The following is a 12942-nucleotide window of genomic DNA, read 5'->3' on the forward strand; positions in this document are numbered from 1 at the left end:
TCAAAACTTCAAAATTCAGTTTATTTCACTTTGTATGGAGAATCAACAGAAATCTCGAGAAAGTAATAATGTAATGTCCAATTTAGGGCAATTGTGGTTGTGTGTGATGTGAATCTTTGAAAGCATTTGGCTTGCCATTAAAATAAAACTATTGTAGCATTACACTAAGTATAGTTAATGGTGCTCATGATGCTTAATATTGAAGATTTAGATGTAATAGTGACAAAAATAAAATGAGGCAATGGATGTAAAGTCGGAGTTGGGTCACAATCAACCAGTAAACGGCTATAGGCTACCAACAAAAAATAATATAGTTTATTTTCTATTTCCTGCTGCTTAACAGAGACACTGTACAGCCTTACATAAGACGTCTGGTAGTTTTTAAGTCTCCCCTGGGAGAGAAGTCATTTGAAGCTAATTCAACCTCCAGCTCCTCATGTAAATAAACTTGGACGTGAACTTGGACCGTGAAGGTCGTTCTGACCCCCCGAGCGTCCGCTCTCCCCCCCGGCAGGTTTGGTTTGGTATGATGAGTCAGGCAGAAGGAATGCAGAGTTTCAGAGTCGTTCACCGTCGACGCCGCTGCATTTTGTTTGTGTGATTTATGGAGCGGGAGGCGAAGGCTGGGTTTGAAGTTTTACGTTTTTTTGTCATGATGAAATATTACACTCGCCGTTAGAAACAGGTTTGGGTCAGAAGGTACGTGGTTATTATGGGATACTACCACCAAATGGCCACATAGCAATAACACTTATACATATACATTTTAATTGTTTTATGTTTTGTTTTTCACATGGCTGTAAACTGAATTTATGTTGAATGCTTATCTTAACAAATGTCTTGTCTTGAATTTTCACACAATATTGATTTTCTCTCTTTTTAATTGTTTTATGTTGTTTTTTCATTCTGTAAATTAAATTTATGTTGAATGTTTGTCTTTTGGAGGACCACTTGACAAGCCCTTAGGGGTTTTTTTTTGGTTTCTCCGGCACATTTGCTTCATCTACTGTATACTTTGTATGTCCTTTGTTGTTGTCGTTCCACTTTTGAATATGCTGTTTTATACATCTTTTATGTGCTAAATAAAAATACAAATACTTATACATTCTGACCTCTAACATGATGTCCAGTACATCTGAACACTAGAACAAAAACCACACTGCAAAAACTCAAAATCTTTCCAAGAATATTTGTCTTATTTCTTGTCAAAATGTCTCATTTCTGGTCAAAACTAATCTCTTTCCACTTAAAACAAGACTCATCACCTAAAAATGAACTTGTTTTTAGATCATTTTCACTTGTTTCAAACTAATTTTCACTTGAAATAAGTAGAAAAATCTGCCAGTGAAAACAAGTTTTTTTTGTGCTTGTAATAAGGAAGAAAAACTTGCTCCACTGTCAGATTTTTCTACTTATTTCAAGTGAAAATCAGCTTGAAAGAAGGAAAAAGTGTCTAAAAACAAGCTACTTTTTATGTGATTTTACGTAAAATGAGATTTGTTTTGACTAGAAATCACATTTTGACTATAAATAAGACAAATATTCTTGGTAAGATATTTGAGTTTTTGCAGTGCACCTCTCAGCTGCTGCAGCATCTTTAAGAGGCTTCACATTACTACACACATCGCTCCCACACACACATTTCTCCGTACGGCGACCACGGCGCTCAGATTTCCCATGACGCATCAGTGTATCATCTGTTCGGAGAGGAGAGGACGCCGAGGTCCAGCTGGTCTGACAGCCTGAAACTCGGTGGGAATAATTCAGAATTCCTGCGTCCTCTGGGTGTTTCTGCGTGACGAAAATGGGATGCCTGGGAGTTCTTCTGGAGAACATCTGGTTCTCATGAGCAGGGAATCCAGAGGTCATTCCCAGATCTCCTCCCACCTCCTTTTATTTCCCACTCCTCCTCTCACTCTCTCTCTTTCTGTCTCTCTCTCTGTGAGGGAGAGCCAGCTACTGTGAGAGAGAGAAGCACATTTCTGCGGATGAGTTTGTTCGACTCGACAATATAAAACTTTTTAAGACATCAGAAACAGATGTTCAGTCAGCGCCGGCTCCCTGCTGACACACTACTATACTATCGCTGCCTGACAACATCCACTTAAAGTCGTTTCAAAATCAGATGATGGAGAAACAACTTAAAAAGCTCAAGTCTTTCCACACTGGAGCTCAGAGGAGACGCTGAGCCCACACACAGAGACAGAAATGTAAAAGGAAGTGGACACAGTCGGACACTGTTTTGACTCAATTTGAAATGTAACAGTGATCAAGGCCGAGAGTTTTTACATCCATATTGGGTGAACAGTGTTGCACTCATGGCCGTGTTCCCTACTGTTGCAACAATGATCCTTTAAATATGCAAACAAGTCAACTGGAGGTCTTGTTTTTGCCACCTTAAATAGTCAGAGTTGGTTTAAAGGTCCCACGTTCTACTATATAAGATGAGATTTCCACATTTCATAAAGCAGCTCTAGGTTCTACGTATATTAATACTGTGAAAGTATCAAAGCCTCAGTCCACAGAGAAACACACACAGCCTGTATTCAGAAACTGAGCCTTAAAAAAACAGCCGTCAGGACTTCCTGTCACTTTGTGATGTCACAACAAAGCCCCGCCCCCTCACCACCTAGACCCAAACATCCAATCCAACACTTTGCAGGATTTCTCTTGAGTGTTTTATTCTGAAATCTGCTCTATTTCTTATTGGATCAATCAGAAAACAGTCATCCAATCTAGTCTGGGGCCGTTGACTTGCTGTTTTGGTAGGAAATGGATCCAGGGCAAGAGAGACAGGCCTTTCCGTCAAAATAAAAGCACCAAGCTAATAAAATGCAGTGAAACTCTTTAATTTAAGGAATATAATTTACAAGAAAGTCCCCAAGCCATTAAGTTAACATTTTGCTTTTATTGTATTACAAGTTAATGTTTATTTTATACGTTTTATGTTGGTGAACACTGTTATTTTGGTGAATTTGGTGATTTCGGTATCCGCTACAGACGGGAACCAGAATGCAGACGAAATTCGGAGTAAACAGACACCAGGCTCATCGCTTGTCTGAAGAGCCTGGTGACGCGAGGCTACATCCAATCAGAAGAGAGGCTCGGAGCCTCCTCCTCTCCTCTGATTGGCTGACACCGACCTCTTGTTACTACAGCTCAAGAGAGAATCTGAGAGAGGAGATGGGGAAACTACACTGAGATGGTTTTTAGATCTTCTTATGGATCAACCCTTCAAAATAAAACACATCTCAACTTGTGTGTAAAATGCACACAAACAGTGTCTCTTCTGATTAAAACCACTTGGTGGCACCAAAGTTAAGAATTAAATTCAAACTCGGCTGAAAGCTCATCAGCATTGTTTCAAATCTGTGCTAGAGTAAAAAAAAAAAGAAGAAAAAAACATGTGTCACTGCTCCAGTAAAAGGTCAGAAAACGGAAGGAGCGTCGTGATCTGTCCCAGTTTATTTAGTTTGTATGTCAGTGACGGGTTAGGATGACCTACCGTGGCATTTAACTTTAGGATCGCCCCAGAACAGTTCCTTACACTCCCGACACGTCTTTCCTCCAAATTCGGGTTTGCACGAGCACTGTCCTGTGACCTGCGGAGGAAAAAACGTAAAATAAATAAATAAAACACCACCAGAAGCAACCAAATCTCATCAGACAGAAGGCGTACGATACGATATGATATGAAACGTTATATATTTCTGTGTGTTTTTGCAGCTTTTTCTTTCTTTCTTTCCCTCGCAGACACAATGGCTCTTTGTGCTTTTTGATGTGACTTCTCTTCTCTTTGGACAAACGTGTATTCAGTTATTCCACAGTGTATTCTGAGACTTCCTTCCTCCGGTGGACAGCCGCCAGTAAACACAGAAACCCAAATGTTTGTGTATGTGTGTGAGAAAAAGAGAAAGAGAGAGAGAGAGAGTGGGTGCACTGCACTGCACACACACCATCCTGTTCTTTATGTGCAGAGTGTACACATGAATAATTGTGTGTTTGAGTGAAGTGGAGTTGCAGAGAGAAAAGAGTGAATTCCCAAACAGCTGGAGACCATATATCCAAAAGAAAAACAACGGTAACCAACAGCAGGTGATTAGACGTGGGGAACATTTTCCCTGCTAGGCTACTCCTCTACATTGTTGTCGGGACTGAGGCCTCGGCCAACAGCAGCTGATTGAGCCATGAGTCTGTTCGGCTATACATGATGACATTCGTAGAGAAGCAGCTGCTGCAGCGTTAATGCAGGAAACGATGCAGACAGGACAGGACAGATGTTGGACTCGCTGAGTGGTACTTACCCCTAATGTGTCTCTGAGGGGTTAAAGACCGACTCTCCCACATTAACGTCAACGTTGTTGGGAGCGATCAGCTGCAGCGGGAACACGACTATGGCTGCATCTCAATTCGATTATTTAGAGTATGTACAGGTGCATCTCAATAAATTAGAATATCATGGAAAAGTCTATTTCCAGTAGTTCAACTTAAATAGCCCCAAACCAAGTACTGAGTGCATATAGATGGACATGCTTTTCAAAAGGCCAACATTTCCATACTAAAAATGCTTTTTTTAATTGGTCTTTTGTAATATTCAAATTTTTTGAGATACTAGATTTTAGGCCTTCATTAAATGTAAGACATTATCATTACAATTACAAGAAATTAAGTAAATAAAGACATGAAATGTTTCATTCTGCTGGCAATGGAATGGATCTATTGCTTGAGAAGGTTCAAGGGGGTCCCAAACTTTTTTTTGTTTTACCACTTTTTCTATAAGTTTAAAAAAATTTTTTTTTTTTATAAATGTTTCCAGATTTTTTTTTAATTACTTTTTTTGAGAAATGTTTACCACTTTTTTTTATAATTATTTTTTTTTAGAAATGTTACCACTTTTCTAGATTTTTTATTTTTTACTTTTTTGAGAAATTGTACCACTTTTCTCTAGAATTCTTTAGAAACTTTTTTTTTGAGATTTTTTTTTCCTGAAATGTTTAAACGTTTTTGCAGAAATCGTACCAGTTTTTTCCCAGATATGTCTCTACAATATTTCCAAAAATTCACGCTATTGGCCCTAAAATTGAACGTACATTGACTAAAAAAGTAACCGTCTCAGAACAAATATTTGTGTATTTCTGGTGTTCGCTTCAAAATTTTGTCCAATGGGGGTCCTTCATGGTCTAATTTGTGTCAATTTAGGGGTCCTTGATGTAAAAAAGTTTGAGAACCACTGCTGTATACTACATCAGGGTAAATACAGCAGGAATCTTGAAGTTAATTTCAATACCTTTTTAAGACTTTTTCAAGTCCTTCTCAACATTTTTTAATACCTCACCGCTGCTTCAAGCTGTAACCATTTACATCAGTGAAACTTTTAACTGAACAGATCTCTATGATACAATAGAAATCAAAAAAGGCTGGGATAATAAATCAAAGGCAAAGTTTATCAAAAAAACAAAAACAACAATCTTCTTTTCTTTTTCATGAACCAGTTCATCTTTGTTTTTTAATAAAACAAATAAGTTCACACTTCCGCAATGTTTTTTAGGACTCAAACTCTTGGACAGCTAATTCAGAACAATATACCTTCAATATTTAAGACTTTATAAAGTCGTGAAAAGACTTTTTAATACTTTTTAAGGGTCTTAATTTTCCCCAAAATTGATTTATCACCTTTTAATACTTTTCAAGACCCCGCGGATACCCTGTTCCTGACAGTGTACTCTGTAAGTATTTGAATTGAAACAGCTTGTGACTCACCTCGTTGCAGGAGGAGCTGAGGGAGTGGACGGGGTCGCAGTCGCAGCGCCGGCAGCCCGAGCCGCTGCCCAGGTTCCAGGTGTCGGCGGCGCAGCGGTCGCAGTTCTGACCGACCACGTTGGGCTGGCACGGACACTGACCGCTGTGCTGGCTGCACTGACACTCGTCCGGGGAGGAACAAGCCTGAGGCACCGTCCCCAACGAGTAGCACATGCACTCTGCACAGAGGAGGTGGAAAGACACTCATCATAGATTCTGAGATTGTTCTCAAGTGGTTCTCAGAGCTTTTACTAACAAACACAATGATGATAATAATAATAACGATTCCTTTGTTTATATGGAGCCTTTAAAAGAATAGTTCACCCAAAATTCAAATTGCACTCATTATCTACTCCCCCTCATGTGGACTAAGGGCTGGGAGAAGTTTCAGAGTCCTCCGGGGCTTCTCTGAGTTACAGGGGGTCTCGGCGTAGCAGTGCATGTCCATATAACGGTTGCAAATGGATACCAACTGTCTTCGTAACAAAAAGACACACCAAAAAACATCCAAATAACCTCCATAGTGCTCGTATGTAATGTCCGTCCGTCCAAATCTCGCAAGATTTGCGCCGACGTCAGTGCGATTACTGACGCCGGCACAAATCTCGCGAGATTTGGACGGACCAGGAAGAGGAGCTGCCGCTACAAAACAAGCATGAAATATAGACTTATTTAATTTTTTTCGGAACAATTTCGCATTTCGGGGCTTCAATACAAGACGGACATTACATACGAGCAGCATGGAGGTATTTGGATGTTTTTTGGTGTGTCTTTTTGTTACGAAGACAGTTGGTATCCATTTGCAACCGTCATATGGACATGCACTGCTACGTCGAGACCCCCTGTAACTCGGAGAAGAAATTTCAATTTTGGGTGAACTATCCCTTTAACAGGCACTTCATCATTTAAAACCAGTTTAACTCTTATGGTTACGGTTGGATTCATGTCACAGCCGTACTCACTCCTGCAGCTCTGCGTGGCAGCGTTGCCGTAGTAACCCAGTTTGCAGTGCTGGCAGGCGTAGCCGTCGGTGTGGTGCTGGCACTTGAGGCAGGCGCCCGTCCGCACGTCGCAGGACCCGGGGTCGTGCATGTCGATGTTGTTGTTGCACTGGCAGCGCGTGCAGCGTCCGCCGGGCACCAGAGGGTTGCCGAAGTAACCGGGGGCGCACTGGTCACACCTGGCGCCTGGCAACGAGAGAGAAAAGGGGCGGGGCTTTCAGAGCAGCGGTTCTCAAATTATATTTTACCAAGAATATTTGTCTTATTTCTAGTCAAAATGTCATTTCTAGTCAAAACAAATGTCATTATACTTAAAATAAGACTCATCACATTAAAAAGCTGCTTGTTTTTAGACACTTTTTCCTTCTTTCAAGCATATTTTCACTTAAAATAATCTGATAGTGGAGCAAGTTTTTCTTCCTTATTACAAGCACAAAAAACTTGGCAGATTTTTCTACTTATTTAAAGTGAAAATTATCTAAAAACAAGATAATTTTTAGGTGATGAGTCTTATTTTAAGTGGAAAGGGATTAGTTTTGACAAGAAATGAGACATTTTGACAAGAAATAAGACAAATATTCTTGGAAAGATTTTGAGTTTTTACAGTGTAAATTGACACAAATTAGACCAAAGACCCCCACTGGACAAAATTTTGATGCAAACACCAGAAATAAACAAATATTTGTTCTCAGACTGAAGAACGTTAATTTTTTAGTCAATGTACGTTCAAATTATGGCCAATATCGTGAATTTTCGGAAATATTGTAGAGAAATATCTGGAAAAAACTAGTACAATTTCTCCAAAATCGTTTAAACATTTCAGGAAAAAAATCTCAAAAAGAAAAAAGTTTGTAAAAAATTCTAGAAAAAAGTGGTAAGATTTCCATTAAAAAAAAGTTACACATTTTCTAGAGAAAAGTTGTAAAATTTTTCAAAAAAGTAAAAACAAAAAAGAAAGTCTTGAAAAAGTGGCAACATTAAAAAAAAAATTGTTATAAAAAAAAGCGGCAAACATTTCTCAAAAACTTTGAAATTCTAGAAAAAAGTGGTAAGATTCTAAAATAAAATAAAAAAGATAAAGATTTTCTAGAAAAAAGTGGTCAAATTTCTAAAAAAAAAGAGTAAAAAAAAAAAATAAAAATTGAAAAAGTGGTAACATTTCCACTCTGCTGCACAAACTTTTTGTTTACCCCTTTTTTTTTTTTTTTAAATGTTACCACTTTTCTAGATTTTTTTTTACTTTTTTAAAGAAATCCTACCACTTTTTTCTAGAATTCTTTAGAAACTTTTTTTTGAGATTTTTTTTCCTGATATGTTTCTCAGAAAAATAAAAAAAAATCTAGAAAAAAGTGGTAAAATTTCAAGAAAAAGTTGGGGACCCCCTTAACCATCCTCAAGGACCCCTGGGGGGCCCCGGACCACACTTTGAGAACCATAGTTTTAGAGGACACTCAGACAGAAACACGAGACGGGGGTTGATCACAGCGTCTGAGCCGAGGTGTTTGGGTTTGCGTCGTGATGCGTGCGATGATGTCGTCTCTCCGTTTGTTTACCTTGGTAGCCGGGGCTGCACACGCACACCAGCTGGTTGCTGTAGTCGTGGAGATAGCAGCTGTCGGCGAACTGGCGTCCACTGCGCGGCCCGTCGGGACACATGCAGGGACGACAGTGGCTGCCTGAACCCAGCTCCGCGTCGCCGTGGTAACCGTTCAGACACCTGGAAGTAAGAAAAAAAAGGGTTGAACAGAACGACTCACACTTAATGTAATGTAGGAGAGCGGCTCAAACCCAAAATCAACTCTACAGAAGCCCAGAGCAGTCAAACTTTTCTTGAGAATAGAAACTGTCTTTTCCTGAGTTAACAATATAATTGACAAACTGATCGTTTCAAGTCTAAAAGCTCATTTTTTGAGTCCACACTCTGCATTAACTCTTTAAAATGTGGCCTCTGCTTCACACTGGTCTCCATTATGTATTATAGCCTATAAGCGATACATCTGCTTTATTAAAGGAGAAGTGTTTGTTGAAGTCGATTTTAGATCCAACCTTAAAACCGTTGTCCATAATAAACGACAGAAATGGCTCCTAGAAACATCTGGACATTTTATATAATAAAATAAATTATTTTCTTGGGAATAGAAACTTTAGGTAGGCTAACCTTTTAATTTACAGGCCATTAGTTACTTGATAATGTCAAGAAATAGGCAAGAAATAACAAGTAATTGTGTCATAATGTCTAGAAATAGGGTTATTTTTCATAGAAATGTGAAATGTTCATAAAAACATGACATTACTATGAAATTGACCTTATTTCTCGGCTGTCTCTTGACAACATCACGTAATTAATGGCCTGCACTGCAAAAACTCAAAATCTTTCCAAGAATATTTCTCATATTTCTCATATTTCTCATTTCTAGTCAAAACTAATCTCTTTCCACTTAAAATACGACTCATCACCTAAAAATTAACTTGTTTTTAGATAATTTCACTTCTTTCAACTAATTTTCACTTAAAATAAGTAGAAAAACCTGCCAGTGAAAGCCAGTTTTTTGTGCTTGTAAGAAAAACTTGCTTCACTATCAGATTTTTCTACTTATTTCAAGTAAAAATATGCTTGAAAGAAGTAAAAATTGTCTAAAACAATCTACTTTTTATGTGATTTTACGTATAATGAGATTTGTTTTGACTAGAAATTAAATTTTGACTAGAAATAAGACAAATATTCTTGGTAAGATTTTGAGTTTTTGCAGTGTGTACATTAAAGGGTTACCAAACTTTTCTTCGCCTTATCTATCGGCCGTCTTGTAAAAGCAGCAGCCAATCGGAGCGTCGTACCTCTCACAGTGGTGTCCGGTGGTGAAGTCCCTGCAGCCCTGACACTCTCCGGTCTGCGGGTGGCAGTGCTCGCTGTGGCCGTTGCAGTGGCAGCGGCGGCAGCGCGGGAAGCCCCAGAAGCCGGGGAGGCAGTGGGAACACTGATGCCCCGTCGCCCCGGGAACGCAGTCGCACTGACCCGTCGCCTCGTGGCAGAAGGCGCTGACCGCACCCTGAGGGTCGCAGCCGCACGCTGGCGGAGGAAGGAAAGGAAAGGAAAAGGGGTTTAACTCATTAGTGCATTTTGTTTTTTATAGGACGAATCTCCTTGTTGTTTACAACTACTTCCGGGTAGAAAACCAGCATGAGAACAATAGTGACGGACGAGAGTTTCACTATATCAAATTTTTCATGTTATTATATCGCCTTTTAGACTAATCTGATGTTTGTAAAGTCTATAAAACCAATGATTGGACAAACATTACTATTTCTGTGTGCACATTTTTGTAATTAGTCATGGTTATCAGAGATTAGCCGGGCTAACGGTTAGCTACCTGTTTAACTTTAATAACTCAGTGACTCAATAAACGGTCCATAAAAAAAGAAAAAAAATCTCCAGCGGATATCTGAGTTACAACATGACTGAGCTAACCGGAGTAGTTTCATGTCGTGTCCGACAACGGGAGGGTTTTAACAGCTGACGTCCTGCTGTTAGCTTAGCTACTGACGTTAGCTTAGCTACCGCCGTTAGCTTAGCTACCGTTAGCTGTCCCTGTCAGCTGCAGCCACTGATGCTTTCTAGACACTGTGATTCCCCCAAAACTAAATAAATACAACACATAGCAACACAAAACACACACACAGAAATAGTAATGTTTCTTCAATCATTTCAGATTTGTCTAAACAGTGATAGGGCGTGAAAAATATGATATATATAGCTAAACTTTCGTTCGTTACTACTGTTCTCATTCAAATTACGTGCTGGTTTTCTACCCAGAAGTAGTTGTAAACAACAAGGAGATTCGGTCAGTTGGTTCACATCAAAAAAAGGGACTCACGTATGCAGCCGGAGGGACTGAACCGGAACGTCGCCGGGGCGCAGTGATCGCAGTTCCTGCCGACGACGTTGGGTCGACACTGACACTGACCTCCGCTGGACTCGCACACGGCGCTGAGGGAGCCCTGAGGGTCACACTGGCATGCTGGGAAATGAGAGGAGGTAGAAAGAAGGAGGAGGAGGACATGAGTCGACTTTTACATTGATGAAATCAGAATCGACCCCGTGTTTCAAAGACAAACCGTCTACCGCGTACTAGAGACGCACCGATCTGATATTAAAGAGGAATTATGCAAGATTTTTACGTTAACTCTGCTACATATGACCCTTAACTCTTTGACTGCCAGCCATTTTCCAGCTTTTTGACTGATTTCCGTAGACCCACCATAATATTATGTACTGTTACTACATACACATTCAACCCATCAAAGTCTTGTGAAATTGACGGTTGAATATAGGTTAGTTTAGCCCAAAATGCCATTTTGGCACCAAAATCTTGAGAAAAAGAGGTTTTTGTGTCGGCTGTCATTTTCAGGTGAACCAGTACAATTGGCTCCTTTATATTTTGCTTTAGTGACGCCTCAACATCTGTACAGTTGTTCTCTTGTAAACAACAACTAAATCAACACTGACAAATGACTTTTGATGACAAAAGACAAAATATTTAGCTACTGACACACACTACTGCAGCCTTTTTTTAGTGTGTGTGCGTACGTGACGTGTGCGTGTGCATACGTGTGTGCATACGTGTGTGTGTGTGTGTGTGTGTGTGTGTGTGTGTGTGTGTGTGCCAGGTTTTGTAGCCGAAACACGGCGCTTTAGATCAGATCCAGCTTCCTCTGGTCAGCAGGCAGCGGTCTCACTCACTCTCTCTGTCTCACACACATCTACACACACACTACAGACACTCCCACCACGTTTACCTCTCGTCATGTTCGTAGATCGCGGGGTTTTCAAGCTGCTATCCGAGTGATTTCTCGCAAAATCTGGCGACTTTCCAAACGCTCTTGACGACTAACGACGAGCGATCGACGGGGTTGTTGTTACTAACGTTTGTGCTTTGTATCACGGAGCTGCACGGAGCTTCGACGAGCTGCCGAGCCGCCATGAGTGCACTTTATTTTGATGATACAAGTCTGATCTTCACAGAGGAGTAGGGCAAGACATTCAGCATGGCGTTGCCATTAAAAAAACGCTAAGACGAGTTATCTCGTCTTTGGCAGACTACGCTTGGATTCGCTAAGACGAGATAACTCGTCTTTGGCAGTGAAAGAGTTAATTAACCAGCTCCAGAGTCCCAGTTCTGGTTAAATCAATGACTTGTAACTAGTTCCAGGGAGATTGGAGGCTCTCTGCCTTCCACCTAGCGTCTCTTGGCTGAAAACCAACCTTGTAAGATCAGAGCCTCCGACATATTCTGCCCCTTTTCCACAAATTAAAATAGTTCCCAGGTGTCTTAAAGACATGTCTGTGACATGATTTGGTCAAAATATGATAAGGATCAAACATCACAGCTCTTTTCATCCTCTCAAAACAGCCCTGTTCAGAACGGCTGGTTTCAGTGCCTGTCCCTTTAAATGCAAATGAGCCACTGCTTGCCCCGCCCCCTTCTACTGATTGGAAGACAACTGAGGGAACAGCTGGTAAAACCACATGGATTTCAAACCAAGGGAGCCTGAAAATTGCAGATTTTTTTGTCAATTCTCAGTGATATTTCTATATGTCCGCTTTAAGATATCGACTAAATAGCCTGATCAGGTATCGGACAATGGTGCTGATCCATGACGCTGATCTACTCACTTAAATTCAAGACAAAAAACGCAGAGCAACAACGTTTCACAAAGTTAGGAAAGGTTTACAGTTTACTAATTCAACAGGCCGATCCAGTTTGGTACGTACCCATGGCTCCTTTGTGCAGCAGAGCGGAGACGCTGAAGATGTAGTCGTTGCAGATGTCGGTCATGGGGCTCTTGACGACGCTCTGGCTGCTCTCCAGACACCGGTAGCGCTGGAACGTGTCCCACGCTCCGTCGCCGTCGCTCCCGTGGAACATGTCCAGCTCCCGAACCCGCGGCATCAACACCAACTGTACAGAGAGGAAGAGGAGGAGGAAGAGGAGGAGGAGGAAGAGGAGGAAGAGGAGGAGGAGGAGGAGGAAGAGGAGGAAGGGTAAGAGGAATGGAAACCATAATAACAACATAGGTTTGGATTTAGAGAGGAGGGAGGATGTGAAAATTGAGTGAATTCAGCTTTAGAAGGTTTAGAAGATTT

The 12942-nt window shown here is 40.6% G+C and overlaps 1 protein-coding gene across 1 annotated transcript in view; it reads right to left on the bottom strand.

Moving 5' to 3' along the window:
• The window catches only part of LOC146962359 (laminin subunit beta-1-like), a 51931-nt gene that overhangs the window by 14422 nt on the left and 24567 nt on the right, over window positions 1-12942 (bottom strand). Inside the window, exons 17-23 of the mRNA XM_085769033.1 lie at window positions 12571-12757; window positions 10673-10816; window positions 9636-9867; window positions 8354-8517; window positions 6762-6986; window positions 5761-5978; window positions 3506-3602 (exon numbers count right to left, since the gene is read on the bottom strand). Of these exons, the coding sequence (XP_085625159.1) occupies window positions 3506-3602; window positions 5761-5978; window positions 6762-6986; window positions 8354-8517; window positions 9636-9867; window positions 10673-10816; window positions 12571-12757 (1267 nt within the window). The remainder of the gene's footprint in view (window positions 1-3505; window positions 3603-5760; window positions 5979-6761; window positions 6987-8353; window positions 8518-9635; window positions 9868-10672; window positions 10817-12570; window positions 12758-12942) is intronic.

The sequence above is a fragment of the Trachurus japonicus genome, chromosome 23 (genome assembly GCF_045865225.1).
Source record: "Trachurus japonicus isolate A0001 chromosome 23, Traja_1.0".
NCBI lineage: Eukaryota > Metazoa > Chordata > Actinopteri > Carangiformes > Carangidae > Trachurus > Trachurus japonicus.